The following is a 23,480-nucleotide window of genomic DNA, read 5'->3' as shown; positions in this document are numbered from 1 at the left end:
CTCAACCCATGAGTTTTCTCACTTTTACTCTTCCAATTCTCTCCCCCATCCCACTGGGGAGGGGGGGAGTGAGTGAGCGGCTGTGTGGTGCTCAGTTGCCGCCCAAGGTTAAACCACAACATGCCATTACTGAAATTCAGGGTGGATAGTTGCAATGGGCAGTTGTGGATTTGCTATATAGGACTGTTGAGAAGAGTCCTGTGGGATTTCACAAAAACACATACTGATGAAAGCGTATTTTCTCTAGGCACAGGCAGTTCAGATTTATAAGACTCTTACTCTAGTGGCTGTTAGAGCTCTGTGGAAATAAAGTTATGAGCAGACAAGCAAAATGTGGAGGAAGCAGGGCATTTAGCTGCTTGAAAAGCAATTGAGCTGAGTTTCTCCATTATGCAATCAAAGAAGAGCAAAACTGTGAAGCTTTCTGGCCTTTGTTCCAGCGCATGCTATGGCAGTCGTTGCTCTGTTCAGATGTTTGATGCTGTAGTTGTGTAGGTAAGAGCAGTCCCTCTCACTCTGCAGAGATAACCCTGCACACTGGCAGCACAACTCTTAGTCAAGCCTTTGCTTAACACAGAGCGCAGGGTGAGTTTGCACATCTTTGTCCTTGTTTCTCCACACTTCAGGCTCTCAGGAGGTGAGCAAACTCTAGTCTAAAAGTACTATAAATGGGTGCAGTTAGTCCCATATGCAATGCCTTTGGGTCAGAATGGGGGAACTGCAGTCCAGCAGAGTGAGCCCTGCTCTGTGCAAAACGGACGTCTCCAAAGAGCAAATTCTTGAGGCAATTTCACTCAGGATGCATCTACATTTCTCTTTTGGTTTGTGTTAGGGGTGCACTTTAAAAGCCACTCTCCCAGCTGGCTCCCCTTTCTGTGCTTTCGTTCACTTCCCCAAGCAGTCTCGATGCACTCAGATTACCACAGAAATGATACTGAAAGATGTGCTTCTATCACCCACTATCAGGCAGCCCAGCCCAGGGACCAGCATGGAGCTAGTCCCAAACGCACAGACGTTGGCCGTGGGGGGCTCCATGTCATCTTTTTGCTCTAGGGATCTGCTTTTCCTGCACTGCCTGACCTGGTAATCTAGACGTGCAGAGGTGCAGCCATCATTTGGGCACAGCCCTGGTTCATGCACCTGTGATGTGTTACTCTAGCAAGGATGTGCAGAAACACTGAATGTACTCAAACAACCAGATTTGGTAAATGGGTTAGGCTGAGATTTGATTGCCTGAATAAAACAGAGGTGACTTAAGGCACAGACAGGAGTTAGTTGTTGTCAAGGGCAGGAATGGTATTAGAAACTTGCTTCTGGTCATCTGTGGACACAGAGGCCGGTGGTTCCCTGTCTGCTGGTACCCCACAGCCAGATGGTATCTCAAGACCCTACAAGGATCTGCAAAGCATGGTCACCCTCCACTGTTCCTCCCTCCCTTTCTGTCTTGACCTCTCCTTCCCCACTTGGCTCACCAGCACATGCAGCACCACCCCTCTTGGTCACAGCTGGTCTGATCAATATTTATTTGGCTGGCTTTTATGGGGACCTGTTGAATTAAGGAAGAACTTACCTCAGTATAGGAGATGTCTGGGCCCAAGTGGTCATATGGTCTGAAGAAGGGCCAAGTGAGCATCTCTACCTTGGCAGTGCACGTGTATGCACCAGGCAAGGAATCCTGTACCCCTAGGGAAGGGGTCATCTAGTCAGCGGAAGGCATGACTGCCTACATCATGCTGCTGCTGAACCTCAGTTACTGCACTCAATGCAGCTGCCCCCCAGGATAATATCCCTTGCGGGAACAGTTGGTCCCCAAGACCACACTAACCTTTCTGAGCTCCATTTCCTACGACAGATCCCCTAGAAACCCACTCACTTTCATAGTATCACCCCTATATCTTTGGATGCCCTGAAACTCCACAGGTTCCTCTTTGCCTCCGAGGGAGCCCCTCTCCCTTCTGCAAAGCTGAACATTGCCACTACCGGCAAGAGGGAAAAATAAAGTATGTTAGGATGGTAAAATTCAGTTTTGTTGACTCTCCTGGGAAGCTGTAACCAGCTCCAGAGGTTTTTCCATGGCCCAGTAGCCAAACATTAGTCTATAAAGCAGTCTAACAGGGTTATTATTTTTCTTAAAGACTACAAAATTCCTTTTGTACGTACAAAATCTGTTGCTGGCACGATTTTATAGCTTGACTTAAAGCAACTACTGAGCAAATATAGGCATATTAAAATTTAAGCCACCGAATGACAACTTTGCTATAGACATGGCCCTTACTTTTATTCATACAGTGGCAACTCATTATCTTGGACTAATAATGGAGACAGCCCAGAATGAATCCCTGAGAGCTGTAAATTAGCAAGGACCAGATCTTCCAGATGTTCCCAGTGGTCACCAGTCCGGCCCACTGAAAAGGCTGCAGCCCCTCTTAGCCCCCTTTTGGCTAAGCCAAAATCGGCTAGGTTAACCAAGCCCTGCTCATTCTCTAGTCACTTGGACAGAAGAAGCCATGACATTCTAAGCCAGAGAGTGGGAACCATTAGAAACGTGATAAAGAGCTGTGGATGGCTAGAGGTGGCATTTCACAAATACACCTGAGCCGGAATCTGGGAGTGCTGCCTGCACCAATAGAGGTGGTAAGATCTGCCTGGAAAATCCTCAGTCTAGTTCAGTCAATTCTAGTCAGGCTCTGAGTGAAGAAATACAACATACAGTCAAATGCTCATTTAGGCATTTCTTTTACCAGTTTGGGGATAAAGTACTACTGTTACACATCTTCCTTTTAAATGTGTGCTGAGATTTATTGACTAAAATTGTAGAAGGGATCAGATCCTATTAAATATAATTCAATATTTACTATTTCGATGTCATAACTTTTTGTGTCATATTTATACCAAGAAAACCTTAGCGATAGAACAACTGCCATCTCTATTGCTCAACCTGTGAGAAGTAGAGGGGACACTGCCAATTTTCATATTGATTATACAGTGACCAGAACAGCTAAATGTTAATTAGAAATGTTGTTTTATTTGAAATTTAGAACAAAGGTAGCTTGCCCTATCAAACAAGAATTTAGTGAAAAAACTGAACGCAACCAAATTTCAACAAATTTCCTAGCCTTATGCTCACACACCAACTCTGACCTTAGTAAGACATCTACTTTCAAATATTACAACAGCTGTATCTTGCTTTGACTTCCATGAAGTTTTCATGACTTCTATGTGTAAGCAAAGCAAAGTATTTGTCACTTGTTGTAACAACTTTTCCTCCTTTTCTACGTCTGAAGCAAGCAAAGCTTCCACACTCATGCATTTTTGGATTTCACCCAATTCCTTTCTGCTGTTCTGGTCAAAATTTAATTTCTATCTATCTTGCACTTTCTCTGTTACACTGCTTTAGCAACAACAGGGCAGTCCACGTGTCCTGATTTGTGTCTTCCTTGTCTAATGGGAAGAAGAGTCCAAGTCAAAGCTATGATTTACCCACATCTTTCTCAGTTTGCTGACTGGATCACACACTGAGAGCTCATAGCCCTGTGTTTGATATGGTGTTTTGGAGCCCCACAGCTCCATATCGATATCCAGAACTGGTCTGCCATACCACAGTCATAGCTTGAAGCATTTCATTTTCTGCCACTGCCATTTTAAAACAACTGATATAACAAATGCCATAGCTGATCACATTCCTAATCTTTATCTATTCGTGCGTCTCCCTCTCTTGCTTAACTCTACCGGTAATGTTTAGTAACCATTGTCTGTAATATTGATGTTCTCCATGCATTGGTAGAATGTTAGGAGTGAGAGAGAAAATTTTCCCTATATACAGTGGAAGAAACAAAGCTGATAATTTTATACAGCATGTTAAAGCACCAAATGGGCTGATATTAGTGCTATGAGCATGTGTGGATGGAGACTTCCTACTGTTTGTTACTCTATTTCTAGTCTAGTATACTTTCACAGAGGCTGCATCTGAGCTGAGTACGTTCTCCGAATAAGCTAAAATTCCAAGTGAAGAAATTAATTAATTTTTTTAAAAGCTGATTCTTACTTTCAGATATTTGAAATCTTGCTTCTAAAATTTCAGCTTCTAAGCTGATATCTATAAGTTGATATCTATATCAATTTAGACACCAGTAACCTCATTTCTCATAGACCGATTTTTGAAAACAGTTTACCTCTTTGGTCACAAAACTTGTGAACTAGTGGCACTACATCAGTGGAAGTCAAATACTAATGAACAAAGTCCTGAGGCTTCAGACAATGAATTAGAGTAGCATCAAAATAGTTTTTAATTTTTGCATCTTAATCTTTTGATTTTCCTTTTTTGCTTTTATAAGTTTGGCTCTGGAATTAGTTCTGCTAATAGTTAGTTCATGAACAAATACACCATCATTTCCATCCTTTGAATTCTTTGGGAAACCATTACATTTTTCAATTTTATGTGAAATACAGTGTGCACATTCATGTGTGAGTATTAATCATCATAAATTCATGTAATGTATTCTGCAGGGTTTATCATAACCTTGCTTTAGCACGGCCACTGGGAAGCAGTTGTGACCAATTCTACCAGGTATATTGCTGTTTTACCATATGACAATGGATCCGCTTCTGTCATGTTCAGAAGCCGTTCAAATAATGATGAACTTTTGTGAATGTGACACCGTTTGGACCTTTAGCCCAAGGTAACCATGGAGGAAACATGCCAAACTCCTCCTGATGGCAGCTTCTCAGAAAGGAGTGTGACCTTTTGCAGCTGGTGGCTGGCTGGGCAACACACCAAAGCACATGTACAATTGTAACAGTGTGCTCCCCGACTTGTTGAACGGGGGTTCTTGCAGGCTTTAAACAAAATATGGTGGTTTCAATTTATACATTCTCAACTTTTTAAGTTTTAATACAAGTTTCCGGTTAAAACTTATGAGAAAATAAAAGGTTATTTTTTTTTTAATGAAAAATTAGACTAAACATTGCCCCTGCCCCCCTGCTTCTGCCAAGGGAAGGAAAAGAAAACCAACTCCAGGTGGAAGACAGCTTTTCCTTTTCCTTGAGCTATTCTATTTTATCAGTTCCATACACCTTTTCAACCTGTTTTCTTTATTGCCTGGCCCTGCACTCACCATCAGGGTTAGTACTTACTCATCACAGTACATAGTATAACTAAGAGTAAAGCACTGCAGGATTTGGCCACTATTCCTGTATTTGATTAATTTTACAACCAAGTCTTGGCTACCAACATGAAGCCCTAAATTCTGAAAACACTTCTGGCGTTGCATTTCTGATGTTCAGTTGAATAGAGTTACCAGGTAAACGTTACCTTAAAATTGATTAAGTTAATGGCAATATTTTGCAATTAACAAAAAAAACCCCAAAACCACACAACCCCCAAACCCAACTCCTGTTGCAAAGACTATTTTAATAAAGGGATTATAAAATACAAAAGAGAGAGAGACAGGTAACCCGAGATGCAATTTTGGAATGCAAACTTTTAGTTCAAATGTGCAAGCTCAAACTTAACAAATGTTTAAAATATTTGAGTTTTTCAAATGGTGCCAAAATAAACCATGTCTTTTCTAAAGACTACATATTTAGCTAGGCACTGGCAATGTAAATCTTTCAACCATTTCAAGTATTTGTTTAAAAGCCTCCCAGAACACGTGTGCTCCCAACAAAACTGAAGAATGAAATGTTTAGACCACTGAAGCTCAACAGCTGACTTATAATCAACCTAATACGAGAACACCACTTTCGTTTTTTGGACCTGTGAATACATTTTATTTACCAATGCATGAGAAGAACAAACAGAGAAAGTCCAGTTCTGCAGACCTGATGTGAAATGGTACAGCGATAAGAGTCAGTACATGTAATGCTGCGATCATAGCAAGCACAGTATCAGAGAAACTGCTGGTCAGTGATTTCATATGCCTCACCATTTATTCTTGCACGGGAGGAAAATCTTCTGGGGTACAAATTAAAGAGAAAAAAACCAACAAACCTAACAGCCTTCAACTGGAATTATTCGAAATGAAGAAATTAAAGGCACAGAGAAATCCTGACATTTAGATAGCAAGTGCATTTGTGTATGTGGATTAAAGACGTTACAAATTTTGATCACCTGATAAGAATATTTATAAAGCCATTTAATTTGAAAATTAAGGTATCTTGTAAAACATCCTGTGATTTGGAATAAATAAATAAATAAATGCGTCTGTGAAAACATATTGACATTACTAAACTATTTCAATATGATGGCTTATTTATAAAAGCAGTTTTAATATTCCCCTACATTAATGATTAACTAACGAATCTTACTTTCTTGTGAATATATTTAAAGAGGAATCAAACCAACTTCATCTACAGGATTCCACAAGACTGAGCTGGCTCTGAACTTTTCAAATATCAGCAGTTTTCCCAACACTAGTAGCGAAAACCGTGCTACCAATTTTGGGCTGTGGGCTGAATGAAAAACAGTACTAAATGACTAAAGGTCCACAGTTCTTCTCTGTTAAAGTTGATTTGTCACAATATTGTTAATTAGTGAGGGCTTAGGGAAGGCTTACTATGAATATAATTACAGTGCTGAAAAGCATTAATAACGCTCTTATCCCGAGCCAACATGATGCTATTTACATATTTTACCCTGGCATATACCAGAAATGGCTCCCAATGCATAACGTGCTGCAGGATCATCAAGAGAAACACACAAAATCTCACAGGGGAAGGACGTTTCTGAGGATCTCAGTGCTCTTCAAGACAGCAGGGACACTGATCTGACCAGTAATTACGACTGTCACCATAAGCATTGCCTATGGTGAGCCACCTTTCATCGTGAACTGCTGTTCCATCGGGAGGGAAATGAATTGCTACTCCTGGTACATAATCTGATGCAATCTCATCCTTCTCTCATAAATCAGGACAGAAGTGACAATTGCATTTGTCTGCTATATAGGGCAGGCTTCTTTTCACCTTCAGAGCTCTGCATGGACATCAATCAGTTCTCAATGAATAAACTATATGATAAAAGCCAATTAACCCTTGTTATCATTATCGCCTATTTCTACATGCCAGACCAGAATTCCTGTGCTCGTTACACTGAAAGGCAAAACTCAGACTGAGTTCAATGGGGCCAGAAATTCACCTGAAGGCACTAAAGGCTGGGCCTGCTTTACTGGACCTGTGTGACTTTTGCTGTTCACTTCAGCTGGTGAAGAAGCGAAAGTGTTTTGACGTTAGGCACACAGATGCTTTTGCAAACTCCCCCGAGGAGCCTAGGCACCTCTTCAGGGGCTGCATACCTTTTATGACTGTCACTAAGGGATTTGCCAAAGACCACACACCAGGTTGTTAGCAAGGAAGAGTGAGAACCCAACCGTTTCCAAATCTTCGCCTCTCAGCACAGTAAATTTCCCAAGGTCCTTTTCAAAGAAGACAAACGTTTCTAGCTGAATTTTAAAAATCAACACCTAATTTAATTATGATTCAAAGTCATTTATCTACAGGATGATAAAAACCCCTAACTAAAAAGCTCACTGAATTTCAGGTTACTTGGTACAAGTTATAAGACAGAGTCAGGAAATATTTTTTTGCTTAGGTACAATGTGTCAAAAGGAAAATTATGTAGCAAAATTATCACCTAATTTTACCGAATTGAGTATTACCCACAACCAGATGTATCTGACACTAAGCCTGCTGGACTGCTTTTGTCTGGCCGATCCTACTTTCCTAAACAAAGCCAGCTGACACAAGAGGATGGAGGTCAAACAGTCTTGCTGTTGAAGCCTGCACTCACAAGATCATTCGCTCAGAGGCGGAAAGACTTGGGGCAAGGTGAGGACTTCTCGATGCTCCTAGGGGAAGGAGGAACTTAGCACATTCATGCATGGAAAACAAGCTCTGATTTAGTAAACTTGCATTTCCAAAGTAGCAAACAAGCTTCCTCATCAAAGCTGCCAAGGAGTAAGAGGGAAGATCTTTACATGGAAAAATAAGTAGTTAAAAGTTAGATTAAAACAATGGGTAAGAATAAATGTATCATTTTCACAGTGAAGGAAAGTTACCTTATTGTCCTACAGGCATCTTTGCCCCAGGTCTTTGCCCATGTTGTTCAACTTAACTAAGAAATCACCTTGAAAAGGGGGTTAATTTGGAGATGGTGATATGAAATATCACCATATTCAGCATGGAGATGCTGATGATACTATGTTACTGTGAGTAGTAAAGATGAGCTGTGAGAAGAGATGGAATAGGAGCTCATGGTCACCAGGGAATGCACGCTAAAGAAACAGATGACATTCAGTACCCATCAATGCAAAGTTATGCTTTCAGAAAGCAGTTCTGTCTTCATACACCCTATGATGAACTCTGAGCTGAATATTGTAACTGAGGAATGAGATCTAGAGTTGTTGTTACTATTACAGAAATATTAATTCCAAGAAATCATCTGTCATAAAGCAAATCCAATGCTAAAAATGATTACAAATAGCGTAGAGAATAAAACAGACAACATCATTATGACAACTGTTAAAGTCACAGTTTGTCCGTATCTTGAATACCAGGCACAAATCTGGTTGTATCTCAGTAAAAACACTGCAGAACTAGAAAAGAAATAGATTAGCATGACAAAGCCAATTAAAAACACGAGACAGCTTCTTTACAAGATACTAGGGGTTCTTTCTAGAAAAGAGATGGTGGAGGAAGGATGCCAAATACGTAAAATCACAAGGGACATGGAAACAATATGAACAGGGAATGGTTGTTCACCGTTTCTCTAATACAAAAACTAGGTGATAGCAAATGAATAGAGCTGGTTCATAACAAAGAAAAGGAAATATTTCTTCACTCAATGCATCATTAACTGTGTAAGTCCTCGTGGCAGGAGCAAGTAGATACTAAAAGTTTAAATGGATTCAAAAACAGGTCATGAAAAAATGCTGCTAAATACAGATACCACCTCTGGCTCGGAAAACCCCTAAATAACAAATTGCTGGGAGACCATTAGGGAGAAAGGTCACTAGTGCTGGCCTGACTTTATACCCTTTCCTAGGCATCTTCTACTGGTTATTGCCAAAGGCAGTCTTTGGACTAGTTGGACCTTTGGTCTAGCACAGTACGGTAGTCCTTACATTTTTATCTTTATTCCTTCCTCACCACTTCCTTAGAGCAGAAATGGTTCAACAGCACTGACAGCTCAGGAGATCTTGTCTTTCACTTAGTGCACTAAAGCTCAATGAGGACAGTAGGGAAAAGAGCAGTTGAGTCGCCCAAGTGCTGGACAGCAGTGCAAAGGGAAATGGTGAAGGGGCTGGGAGCTGGGGGGTGACAGTCCTCTCATCTGAAGTATTAAACTTTCTTCCCATTGAGTAAGTGTGGGGGAGAGAGACTCCAGACTCACTGGCTATCTTAGGATCAACCAAAGGTCAAAAAGGAGCACTTCAGAAGTTTCTAGAAGTGACTTGGGTAAATTTGGCTTGGAGGAATGCTACTCATCTCCCTGCAAGGGGTTAGGTTTGGTCTACTGAAACTAGAAGGAGCTTAGGTCTGCAGATGATGAAGGTTTAACATGGTTAAACCTTCTTGAAAGGTTTAAAACTAGCTTGAAAGGAAAAACAGGCATTGAAATGTCTCCCCCTATATAAAATTAAAATTTCATTTTCTTCAGCTAGACTGCTCTATCATGACATCTATACAAGCAAACGTTAAGAGGGAAGACAGCATAACAACATTAAACACAAAGCAGAGTAGGCAAGCGGAAGCCTTAGGAGCTACAGCCACCCTGCCTGAGCTGGCTGGTCCTGGGAGTAGCTTAAAGCCACCGTGCTCCTGAGATTCATTACTGAATTTGGGCTGCTTAGAGATTACAGCTGCCTTCTTGAGCAGGTTTATACGAGTGCCGACCTGACCCTTTTGCTCACCTTTGGTCATGTAAGAAAGACATACCAAATACAGGGAGATGTTTGGGTCACAAATGTATCTCTAGGTCCGACTCTCCTGTATCTGTACAGTCTACAAATTTTCCTCCTCACCCCTCAATTTCTCCCCTCCCTGTAGGAGTCTATTGAGCCTTTGAGTTCAGTCCCAGGGCACCTCAGGAGTACACAAAGCAGAGGGTTGGCAGTCTGGCCTCAAGCCTAACCTGGATGGTACTCCTGCACTGCAGAGCAATCAGAGGTCTAGAAGAAGCAGGCAAAAAGTCTTGTAGGAAAGGGGTGAGTAACTCACCTTACACTGAAAAGGCGAATTTTGACTCTATAAGGTGGTTTCTGAATATTTGAGAGATTTTCTCTCGTAGGAAAGGACAGAGGAGTGACTAAAAACAATACAGGAAACCTTTGCCACTGTCTGAGATACTGTACAATGTCACAAGGCTTTCATGTTGCAATTTAGGAAGCTGTACCTCCAGTAAAATCTAACTGTACATTTCTTTTTAATGTACACTGACAACGCCTATTTTAGTTGAATAGGCAGTAGCTATTCAACTGTTGTATAACGCTCTACATGTATCTTTCCCTTAGATGTAGCCACAGTCACTAGCTGCAATTCAACGGGCTATAAGTAAGGAGGAAAAAATCTCCACTATACTAGCCAGAGATATTTCTTGAATGTGAACCTACTTTATCAATTAATATATTTAACATACAAATACTGGACTGTTTGCAGTCTCACAAATAATGTAAGGGATTTAAATTTTGAAACTGCTTTGCAGGATTTTGCACCTGAAGCCTGTAGTATTTGAAAACATGATCAAGCTGTGCCTTGCAGCAGACTATAGTCTAGTAACACCGAGAGGACAGACTGTTAAAATAAGCATCTACATCATTTTTCACAGTACACAGTGCCACAATGCATCTGCTTAAAAACAAATATATGTTTGCAGTGAAACATTTCAACAAATCACAGAACTCAGCAGCAAAGTAGTTAAACATTTATGATTTGATTTTATCTCAGCTTGGAATGTCGCTGGAGTGTCCCACTTCTAACAACTGTTTGCTAAGTTAAGGCTTTAGTGTTTACACAGTGCTGAATGAAGCAGCCTGGTCACCAGATGTGAATGCTTCCTTAGACTAGAGCTTTCAATCAGATCACGGTCCTAATGGTCCCTGCTCCAACCTTCTTCCTCAGGACGTCCACCAGCCTTTCCAACCTGAGAGGGGGCAGGGGAGAGGGAGAGGAGAGAAAAAAAAAAGGAAGCTAACGTTAGGAATGTTCTGGCTGAAAGAGACAGTGTTTGCACTGAACCAAGCTGTCCTGGTGGTGGTCACGCTCAGAAACAAAGCACTACTGTAAAAGACAGACATTAAGGGAAAATGCAGACAACTTACAGAAAACTTTTTAACCTACAACCCAACCCATTTGCAGTCAGTGACATATATCAACTCACTTTTCTTTTGTAGTATATGAGTATCTGAGGTCCCCGTAAGGCATTAGCACAAAACCCTGTGCAGCAATCCTGTGGCACATATACACTGCGGTGTAAGCAGGACATTCAATTCTTGCACTTTTTAAAATATTAGTGGTCCATGGCTCTTGTTAAATGTAACATTTAACTGTTGTTTCCCCTTAAAAAATACCCTGCCCGTTATCCAACAGATACTTTTATTGTCCAGTTTATAAATTTATGCCTAAACCCCCATGTGTTTTATGTAAAAAACTTTTTAAAAATACTCAACAAGCCAAGTTTCTGAGGATGTGGACGATGATATTTTCAAGGTGGCCCATATGATTATTATGTCGACACAACTACAGAAAAATTAACAGTCTAAAGAAGTGGGACAGAGAGCCACCTAATCCTCTCTTAGTTTTAAGGCACAGGTTATAAGCATGTCCAGCATCTCACTGGCTTAATTTGTTCTTTCCTTTTGTTAAAGTATGTAGGCAAATGCAAAGGGCTAAGTTTGTTCAGGGTTTTCCATTTGCACGCATTTATCTTCAGCACTCCAGTAATCATGCATTCAAGCTATTTCTCCAATTTATCTGTACTTTATGGAATCCTTCAATGAAAGCTCTCCCACAAATAAACTAACTATATAAAAGCAGACACTGTGTGTAGTAGAACACTTTTAGAGCCATGTCCAGCATATTATACACACAACTTCCGTAACGGATAAAAAGAGTTGCAGGTTCAAATAGCTGTATTCACTGTTGCAAAGTTGATCATTTTTTCTTATGAAAAGACAGTATACACACAACTTCCGTAACGGATAAAAAGAGTTGCAGGTTCAAATAGCTGTATTCACTGTTGCAAAGTTGATCATTTTTTCTTATCTGAAAAGACAGGGTTTTTTTTTAATATATTATACAACATGAGCAATGCAGATAGGAAATAAAAATAACACAGCTTTATCAAAACTGCAAAATTCATTTTACCTCATGGATGCATTAGGAACTTCAGTGCAGGAAAACTAGTTAACACATCTTGGATTTATTGCCACAAGTCATGACTAACGCACATGGTACGTATTGAAAGACTCCTGTTTTCCAGGAACCACCAAGCACCATGAAGCTACACCTTTCATTGTACTCACCAGGTGACTTAATTCCTGAAATGAGATTAAGAATTCACCACCCTAATGTAATTATCAGACACCAGGAAATGTATGTGGAAAGTTCAGCTGTCTCTAGCTGTTGCACAGGGACTCTAAAGCAGTGAAAGCACAGGTGAAAAACTACTGCTTAGCTACTCCTCTCCCTTCAGTTTTCCATGTATCGCTTTTCCTTTTTAACCAAAACTAGTGCATTTTTCCTGTTTTTGTAACATACATCTACTGCACTTCTTCGTCTTTATGGAGGCAGCACCCACACAGTCAAAACTCAGTGCAGTCAGTCCATGCAAGTATAAAGTCAGAGCTTTCACAAGGTATTTGCCCCTGAAAGTTTTCTCACAGTGGATAAATCAATGGTTTCTGGGTTCTAAGGGTTTTAACTCAGCTACTGATAGGTCACAGTTTCCTCAGCCTCTCTTTCCGAGAAGTTTCCCTGTTAAATCAGTTAGTCCCTGTGCAATTTCAGAAAGCAATGGCAGATCAGTCCTCACTTTTAACAGCATGTATGTTCAGAAGCATTGCAGTTTTCTCAGCCACTTTAACTATCACTGGAGGTCTCTTTCTCTCTCACACTAGCACTCTCTCTAATGTGCTTCAGAGACATAAAGCACAGGAGAAACATTTCAAACTGTCTGGACAAACAGAAGGTTTGGGCTGCAAATTGTTTTCTGGGAGACAGCAGAAAAGTAGTAAAAAATACTAGTAAAAAATAGCTTATTTAAATCACTGTTCAGCTAAAAAGAAATACTACGTGGCTTATACAAGTAGGGGAAAAATGACTTCAAGAATTGAGGTTTCATTTGGGGAGACACAGGTTGGAGGTCACTGCTTACACACTGTCCTGCAATCGGGCTTAGATGTGCACCACTCTGTGACCAAGCAATGACACTGCACACCAGAGCAGACAAGTTAGCGAAGAGCTTCCCATGTTTGAAGAGAAATACCACTGGGATGAAAGTAGCTGTCTTCTGTTTAACCTTGAAACTGTCAGGCTTCATTGAAAATAATGAGGCTTAACAATCATAGCTTCTGCTTTTCAAATGAATGATGACTGAAATCATCAAAATGAGGTATCCCGCACCAAATACAAACTGTGCAGGGCTTATTTGCCTTTTGTTTCAGCCATGTGTGGATTTGCAAATTTATTTATTCTTTATTAGAAGAAAGAAAAAAAAAAGCTGCAGAGGATTAAGAAACCATACCTTTGAAAGAGATTTAAACAATAATGTAAAAGAGAAACTGTAACAGCTATTTATAAGATAAAATAACAGAGGGCAAAATTCACCCCTACACAGACACAAGACCCAATATACCACTGAAATCCCACTTAAGCCTACAAAATAATGCTATGGGCTGAATCAGTGGTTAATAACTCTTGATACAGGCCTCAGGGGGCTTTTCGGAACGATAATCCTGGACTCTTTGTTCGCCAAGGGCCCAACTCTGCCATCCCGACTCACACTAGGCAACATTTTTCTTTGTGAGTAATAAAAGGCAGCTAACAAGGCCGTTCGTGTCAATGAGGTACTACCTGCAAGGGGCGAGGGTGGCAGAATCACCCCTTGTCAATAAGGCTCTGTACCCAGCCTGGCGGGATGCTGCAGGCAGCTCCTTTTGGAGGCTGAGCATTTTTATCTGCGGTAAACTGAAGGAATAGTGTTATACCTCAAGATCAAAGGTAACTTAAATATCTAAACAGACGAATGGGAGGTGGTGGGAACTACCCTAAAAGTCTCAAATACTCTGTTTGCAGAGTTTTATTCAAAATACGGAAGACACTGACCTGAAGAAAGCAACTTTCATTACTTTGTGCAATCATGATGTATCTGCCTATATAATCTCACCGTATTTTACTTAACTGAAAGCAATACTGACTATGTTTGACCATGTACTAAGACACAGATTTAACAAATGACATTTGTCTTTTTGCTTGTAAAGGAAACAGTCCTCATAGTATAAATTAAATGTACAATATGACACTATCTTCTCCTGAGATGTAAGAAAGAATCTCACTGAATCTGCATTTCATGAAGCAACCAAACATGTCATTCAAGAAGAAAGTATTTCAGCTGGTGTTTTAGGTCAGACAGAAGAATGATATGGTGGGCAACTCAGCTGCAGTGCTGAAGGTCCAAATGTGCAAGGACAGACAGACATGTTTAGGAATGTTCAACAAAGCCTCTTAAGGTCTCACTCCTCACTCTCACAGATTTCAATTTCTTGCTTAGAGATTTTGGAAAATCCCAGTAGGTGACCTTCGCTATTTCTTGGTACTTAAATAATTCTAGAAAATCTGTCCCTTAACAAATAAATTCTCTCAGCAAATGCCACTTCAGCATTCTCTACACAATTACTGTATGTGTGCATGCAAAATGATGACAAAATGACAGGAACAAACTATGACAATTACTGTATGTGTGCATGCAAAATGAGTACAAAATGGCATATAAAATACAGGAACAAACTATTTATTCAGATGGATAGGTACAACTTTGGTTTTATTTATACTGACTTGCACACACCCAAAGTAAAAAAAGTCCTGTGTTTTTCGGGATAGATAGAATTTGCATCCATGAAAAGCACAAAGATGATAACTAGAAATATTCTTTACCTACACTACCTACTTCTTTAAAGCTCATCTCAGTGCTTCCATGAAACGGAAAAATAAAAAACCCCCCACAAATTAGGAAAGGGACATCTGGTCCATCATTATTTTTAAGTTAGCAAAAGACGTATCATTGTGAAGAGTCTTGAATTGCAGTGGCTTGATTCTTCCTCAATACAAATTTGGAATAAATCAGGTGAATCTGTGTTTTAATACAGAAATAAAAATACCTCCTTGAGGGGCTTGATGCTATGGTATTACCAGTTCGAATACGTACTTCTAAAAGCGTTGCTAAGCTTTAAGAAGGTCCTCATCTTCAGAGGAATGCTACCTAAACAAGAACGTTGCTAGGTGTGTCTTCCCCAACACAAATTCTCAACCATTCTCAACTCCCCTTCCAGTGATTTCAAATTGTCTTCTCTTATCACCTATGCATACATCTGACAAAATGCCTGTATGGAATGCATGTTGTTATATGGAGTGTTCTGATGTAGCTCCTGAACTGTCTGACAATCTGCTTGATTTTTAGCAAAGCCTTACAGAGCTTTACTCCCTTGAGTATAAATCATTTTGGTTTTAGAATCAGTCTCCATAAAGCAGACTTAAAATCCTTACTGACAGAGAAGTTTGTTCCGGGAGCCCAGAAGCTGTACGTATAATTTTGCAATAGTATAGTTGCAAAAATGTTATGTACCGGTCTCTAGTGCTGACTCTTATGCGCATTTTTGGCTTGCTCTACTCTTTCACGTATTCTGCTGAAGAAGTCTAGCTCTACACTGCAGCTTGGGATCAGTAAAAACTCTGCAACTGCATAAATCCACATAGATCAGTACATCCTCCCACACTGCTCCATCTCTGGCCAAAGGAACTCACCCCAAAGGAGAGCAGTGGCCTTTATCCACAAGTTCTGAATATGACAGAGTTATACAGTCACAGAGTAATCTTCCATGGCATCATGCCCCAGAAATAGTCAAAATGGATACCCAACTGATAGAAAAGGGCATCCTTCAAGTAGCCTATGTCCTAATCTGCAAAGCAATATATAGACTAGCAGAAAACAATAGCTTCTACCTGCAGATGGAGGAGTTAAGCGATAAAAACAAAACCCTCCTGGATTTTGAAATGCTATATAAAGGTTTATAAACCTAAACTATAACCCTTGGTTATCTTTCCAGTAGATAAGATTAGGCTCAGGCTATGAAGATGGCCTTACTTCCGTGATTTCTGGCTTCTTGTGGAATGTGTTTTGCTAACACTAATTCCCTTTAGAAACCAAGCATTTGAAAATATATTAGGTAAATAAAATGCATCGGACAAAAGCATTACACGCAGTTTAGCAGTAGAGCTCAGTGAATAACTGGCTGTTCGGTGAGTGGTCATACAAACAAATTCACTTAATTTCATCTCAGAATACAAAAATCCTTTCCTTTCCTTTCCTCTTCCTCTCCTTTCCTTCAGTCTTCCTCTTGGATATATTTCATCAAATCCTAAATGGAGTACTTGTTTTCAGGCATTTTCTGTAAAAGTCAAGGAAACAAATGACACAGAGAAGAGAGGCTGCCGTGATACTAGTCTCGCCCAGAAACCGGTCACTTGGATAGGATCATTTACTCAAGAGGCTGGAGGAAACTGGTTCAGCTCTATTATCTGTACGGGGGAACTGGACTCCGGCTGCTTCCTTCTCAAGGGAGCAGCACTGCGCTAACACTGGGTGCTGGGGTGGCTTGTTCTCAGTTTCAAATGTTGAGACTGGTCCGACTGAATAAAATGCTTAAATATTCACTGGATCAGAGCCTGGAATGTAAGGGTATGACCTCGCAGTGAGTGGACTATCTACCACGCTACAGAGGCATTGCCCTCTTACCTCTGGGTGGTTCAGTGAATCTTTAATTACTCTTATTCTTCAATTCAGGTATTATTTTTGCCACCTCAAAAGCCTGCCTTTTGAACAATAATTATTTTTGATCGACTCACTAAAAAACATTGCCAGTTGCATTTAACGGTCATACACCAGTCTGTAACAATTCCTTCATAAATCATCACAATGGTAAAGACTACACGTGGTTCAGATGCACCAGGCTGCCTCTCTCTGCTTAACAAATTCCCTCTGCATCTTTTGGATTGGAGACTGGGCGTCTTTCTAAACGATACGCTGGAGTTCAGCAGTGGTTTTGAACCTGATGCAGGAATTACTGAGTAAAATTCGGTGCCCTGTGTTAGACAGGTGGCTGGACTGACCGGTATTAATGGTCCTTTCTGGTCTTAAAACACAAGTCTTAGAGACTGATTTAGCAGCATCAGTGAGCTCTAAACTGTGGTAGACCACAGTGTTGAATCTAATCACTCCAGGCACCGCCACCAATTCCTGCCTGCCCAACACTGTTTGTAACGTCACTCCAGAAAGTATGTTCCATTAAACTTACAGGCCTTAAATTTGGCAGGGCAAACCATTCTGCCTCTGAAAAGCACTGTCACAAAACAAGCATTCCTATTAAATCCCTTTCAGCGTCTTCTCAACCCAAAAGAGTAATTCTGTATATGATTAAACTTAGAAGTAAATACAGCCAGTTGGGCTCCTGACAGCAGACGTATTTCAAAATAAACCTGGCTTACACAGGCCTTGGCTAAAATATTAAGCCTTTATCTGTGGTCCACAATAACTAATCTTGTCAAATTGTTTGCTCTCTACCTTCTGTTTGGAAGATCATGAGCTAGCTCACCATTACTATTCACCTTGTGCCATCACTAGCAGCAGGAAAAGTGAGCGGTAAACACAGTTGGTCTATTTTGACAGCATTTCACCCTACTTTGCATTGATGTAGATTGCTACACAGTACAGGATAATACAGAATCAGGACTTTGCACCTATGCTGGATTTAATGCCACCTCGTGAAAGGTATTGCTCCTTTGCTTTCAAATGCTTTCTCAGGACCACATATACTGATTGCCTAAAATAAATGAGCTTATGAGAAAGAAAAATAAACCCTGAAACCACTATGCTATAACCTCATCTGTGTTTCAGTAAATTGAGATCTACAACATGCTTATCATTTAGACCAGGCAGAGACTCTTACTGTTGGACGGACCATTCATATCTGAGCATGGGACTGATATGAAAGAGCTAAAAAATTAACAGTAATTGAAATAGATAAAATAAATGAGCTTATGAGAAAGAAAAATAAACCCTGAAACCACTATGCTATAACCTCATCTGTGTTTCAGTAAATTGAGATCTACAACATGCTTATCATTTAGACCAGGCAGAGACTCTTACTGTTGGACGGACCATTCATATCTGAGCATGGGACTGATATGAAAGAGCTAAAAAATTAACAGTAATTGAAATAGAGGATCATATGATGGGACTGATATGAAAGAGCTAAAAAATTAGTAATTGAAGGGACTGATATGAAAGAGCTAAAAAATTAACAGTAATTGAAATAGAGGATATATTGGCATATGATGGCCAAATGATACCGACCGGATTATTTAATCAGATCACAGAATTCCACCTAATTACTCCAGCTTGAGGCTAACAGTTTATATGCAAATTTTATGCAGTTTACTACTTCTATCTGTGCAAGAAAAACCTTTTATATACCTCCTTACATAAGCCTGAATTACTTTTAGCACTGACAGTAACTGTTTCCACTCATTTGGGGTCACAGCTGGTCTCTTTTTTAGGTGAAATCTTGACATCGAAGCCTACTCCTTACAGTGACAGCATTTCCACAAACTTTGTGCTGATATGAATAGGCAAGGGTCTCCCGGATTTTCTTGCCAAATACTTCCTGGAAGTCTCTGTCATCTGCTCAGGAAAAGCTAGCAGTTTTACCTTACGCTAATATATCTTCCCTATAGAAAGTATTTTGTCACAGTATTTATTCATTTGAAGAGGGCAAAATATTACTTCCTATCAACTCCTGATGAACACTAGTCCTGCCCGTTGGTAATGATGTTTGGTATCATTAGAATGCCATGAATCACAGGCAAGCTTATTCTGTCTCTGAACTGTTTCCCACCTTCTTCTTGAGAGCAATACTACCTCAGAAAAGCAAATATTCTTTGCTTTGAATGCTCATAACATGGAGGGATGGTCAGAACTTTTATGTAAAGTGTTCAAAAGGCAGACATCAGGTCTATTTTGCATTATGTGTGTACTGCAAGGGGCAAAACAGGGTGCAGGGAAGTGAAATGACTTGCTGAAGCTCAACCAATCAAGAAAACTGAAAAGACCCACAAACTTTTTGTCATGTTTAATTTTACGTATAAGTAGTCTTGAGCTGGACTGGGTTCCTCATGCGCACAAAAAAAAAAAGTGTAGGCATAAATACCTGCAGAATTATAGCCTAAAACCCATCTCTCAGCTTCTCAATCCGTGCTCTGGACCATGTCAACTGGTAACAACTAGCCAGTTCTCTTATTCTATATCCAGCTGAGATGTATTTCAGGAGATGGAAAAAGGAGCTACTTTTTAGAGGATTTTGTTTTATTCTAAATCCCTCTTCAGGAATATTTAAAAGCAATGTCAAAAATTCATTATCTAAACCAAGTATTATTTCAAACCTGCCCAAAAGAAACAGTTAGACAGGATTCCTCATAAAATGCAGGACCAGCAGATTGATATGCATTTAAGGATCTGTAGAGAATGGGGTTACTAAGAGACTCTAAACTTTAAAAGTATCAGTCTGAAACCACCACATTACACCTTTCTGCATGTTTCAAACAAGCCTTCCTTGTAAGGCCAGGTCTGAACCTCTCAGCTGCCTATTCCAAGCCAGTTCCACCCCTTTTGGGCATGTTCTGGTCAAGTCTTGTTTACAATGAGTTTGTAAAATCGCAAATACTGAGGTACTACTCAGGCTGTTTCCCAAGTACATCCCATCAAAGCACAACTTTGGCAGACTCCTCTTGATATCATAAACAATAAAGACAACATGAGCTTTTTTCTTGATTCCACAAGTATTTTACAAAACCTGATGCAGACTTGCTGGCTCTAGACAGCTCCCACCCTCCTGACCAAGAGTAATCTGGAGCTTGCGGAGAGAAAATTCCTTCCTATAAACCACCATCAAATCCCTCCACTTTACATTAAAAATAATCGTTTTTACATACGTTTGATGTATTTCAATAGATTTGCCTTCCTGGCATAACTGATGGGATATGGCCCAAGCTGGAACGGCTTCTACGATATCACTGAGAGATCAAGTAACAATGGAAATGGGTTTGGGTGTAAGAGGAAAGTATTTAATTAAGCTCCCACTTGTGAAAAGTCCTTCGTAACGGGCTCAGACTGGTAGGTGAACTCCCCACCCTTCTGGTGTGATCCAGTGGTGCCCACAGACTTCTGGTTTCAGGGCGACTCACACTTAGTCATGCTTCTGAAAAGTATTTCTAGAAAAAATAAGAGCAGTCTTCCCTCAGTAGTAGACTAACAAAAAATCCATGGGTGAAACATCCTCTCCTCCTCTTAATGTTTGCAATATATTATAGATAGATGTTATGAGCATGAAGCTTGTCTATTACGGTGATGTTGCAACGGGGTCCCCTATGCAGGGATAAAACCAGAAAAGATGCCTAACTGTGCATTTACATACAAAAAATGGGCTTTTAAAATACCAGTTGAGACTTAGCATCACAGACCAACGTGTCTTCTACACATGCGTAGTGCTCCTTAAAATACTTCATAGGCTTTTTACTAAGTCATCAGCCATTTAAGGCCATTAAGGTAAAAACAAGCCTTCCCACTTCTAAGCTTCAGTAACCTTTCTCCAGTAGCCGGCAGACAGACTGTCTCCAACTGTCCTCTGCACCATTCGAGCAAGACAATTCACATGAGATTTTTTTTTCCACTGGCCTTCTGGGCCTATTTTGCTCCATGTTCCTGCCATCCAACTGGGAATGAGCTTCTCCTCCTGCTCCTGGGAGGTGAGCAAATTCCCGAGCAAGGCTGACACAGGACAGAAGCAGTGGACCTTCAGCTCATTTTGAGGACAGCTTTAATTCTTCTGAACTAGTGAGCTTGCAGGCTCTGGGCTTGATGGCAATTCTGCCTGGCTGACGTAAATGGGACTGATTGTAGGAGAAAAACCTTTTAATCTCTACTAATGAAAGCATAAATATCTGGCTTTACATCAAGATTCATGAAATTCTTCAAAAGCATAGAGCATTTTCTCAGTGCTTAAAATCGGAGATCTGTGAAACATCTTTTGTGTTGAGTTCACCACTTAGGATATCCCTTTTATCAGATGTAGATGTTCATCTGTTACATCCTTCAAATAATTTATATGATTATCTTACCAAATAAAAGATTGAGGTGATAGAGATGGGTATATTATGAGGCACAGAATAAAGTGCTAAATATAGTAATTTTATTATACGTCTCCAATACCTGCAATGTCTTCCACTCAAAGGCTGAATTCTGATACTTTCTATGGGCAAAAATTTGATAATCTGAAGGTGAAATGATAAATTTGGTCCTAAAGATTTACGCCTTCCAACAACTCAGTGTTTAGATCTATATATCCTTATACCCACATCACATACAGCAAAAATGTAGAACGGGAAAGCAACTTGCCAATAAAATAGTGGCAATGATGGGGTTAAAGCTGTTGTTAGCTCTCATACCTATAAACACAATTGATGCTGCCTTTCTACAAAATATTGTTTAAAAAATTAAAAGCCTTACAGAAAAATCTGGCTATTAATTAATGAGTCAGTATTAGATTAGAAACATGAACTGTAATTTTTTCCTTGGAGAACTAGCCCCTGCTTCAGTAAAGGTACACTTAATTTTAAGCAGTGGAAAAATTTAAATGATTTCAAGTTTGCTTAAAATTAAATGCCTTGCTGGCCTAGTCAGTTATTTCTATTTGTTGCTGTAAAGAACTGTTCCAGCAATTCTCTAAAAGATACGTAATTCAGAAGCTTCAGAAAGTCTGGGGTTTCTTGTTGAGCTTCTGCGCATACATTTACAGTATTCAATCTTTTGCATATGTTAAGAAACAGTATGAGTATTAACAGAAAGAACCGCAAATTTATTTTTATTCCTTCAGCCAAGCCACAAATAAATGACTCTTGCAAACAAACCAAATACTATTTAGTAACGGCAATGGAAATGCCATGGACTTATTTTATTTGGATATAAAACATTAAAGTAAATTATTATCTGCTGTGACACTCGTTTTATTGTCTTGGAAAAAAAAGCAAGTCAGAAAAAGTTTTCTTGCTTTTCTTCAAGGAGCACTCAATCTACTTTTCAAAGTTATTTAATAATTTGTCATAGAATGGTTAACTATAAGCTTACAAATACTGTGTCAGCACGCTTCTTCCTATTGGGCAAACAACTTCAAAATCTGATTTGTTTGTGTTATTGGTCTTACTAAATATTAGTCTTTGCAAGTCTGGTTTACACCATTGATGTTAACTATGCCAACATTCTGATTTTGTTCTGAAGTATTCCACAACAAGCTGATATTATACAATACAAGCCCAAGAGCTAGCCGATCCAGTTTACTGAGTATACTTAGTGTATTTTGCTACTGATAAATCAATAAAACCATGTTGTAATCTACAAACTTCCATCTCTGTGAAGCAGCTATAAGCAAACTGTAAATGAACACACAGGTCAAAAACTGGGATGCTGTGATTATGTTGACTCTGAAAACATTTGACTTTCATAGAATACATTTTAGTGTTTGAGAGAACGAAGTTTCAGCACTGCTTATATTTTCGTGAAAGGCTGAGATGATAAATATTCAAATGATGATAAATATTTGTGTTTATATTGTAACTACCCATACTTTAAGAAAACAATATCTGCACTGCAATCCACAATTTACAGAGGTTAAGTAAATGTAAACCATAGCTACACAAAGAAAATAAATACTTGACTTAGACTGTATGCTCAGTTTTGCATTCTTCATCCATGTGAAACTCCCTGGAGTCAATGGATATCTCGGGTGTGCAAGGAATGCAGGAAAGGCTTACCTGTCATTCCCTTTGGTTGGGATTTTTTGTCTTCATTCTGTTAAGCACACCACTGAACATAATCCTGGCATTGATCATAAACTGTCAGATGCTAAAGGCCTCACTACAATTTATGACAGCCAAAATAGCCATGAGAATGATAGCCCATAATCTGCTCTGGCAATATCACACATTATAACTGTATGAGACTTTTGGTACTGATACCACAAACTGCTCTATTAAGGGCCACCTTCAAATGAAAATGAGACGTCAAAAGATATTATGAATCATTAGTACTACAAAGGGTCTCAGCTGCAGTAATTCTGAACATCACCAGATCTGTCCGTCAGGACTCTGGTATTGAGAATGGGATC

The 23,480-nt window shown here is 39.7% G+C and overlaps 1 protein-coding gene across 1 annotated transcript in view; it reads right to left on the bottom strand.

Moving 5' to 3' along the window:
* Nucleotides 1–10,597: 10,597 nt before the first annotated feature.
* Nucleotides 10,598–23,480, bottom strand: part of MIPOL1 (mirror-image polydactyly 1) — a 166,234-nt gene continuing 153,351 nt past the window's right edge. The window contains exon 13 of the mRNA XM_009280687.1: nt 10,598–11,134. Coding sequence (XP_009278962.1) covers nt 11,068–11,134 — 67 coding nt within the window. The 3' untranslated portion in view covers nt 10,598–11,067. The remainder of the gene's footprint in view (nt 11,135–23,480) is intronic.

Source organism: Aptenodytes forsteri, unplaced genomic scaffold (genome assembly GCF_000699145.1).
Source record: "Aptenodytes forsteri isolate BGI_AS27 unplaced genomic scaffold, ASM69914v1 Scaffold193, whole genome shotgun sequence".
Lineage (NCBI taxonomy): Eukaryota > Metazoa > Chordata > Aves > Sphenisciformes > Spheniscidae > Aptenodytes > Aptenodytes forsteri.
This window is presented reverse-complemented; position numbering and strand designations above follow the sequence as displayed.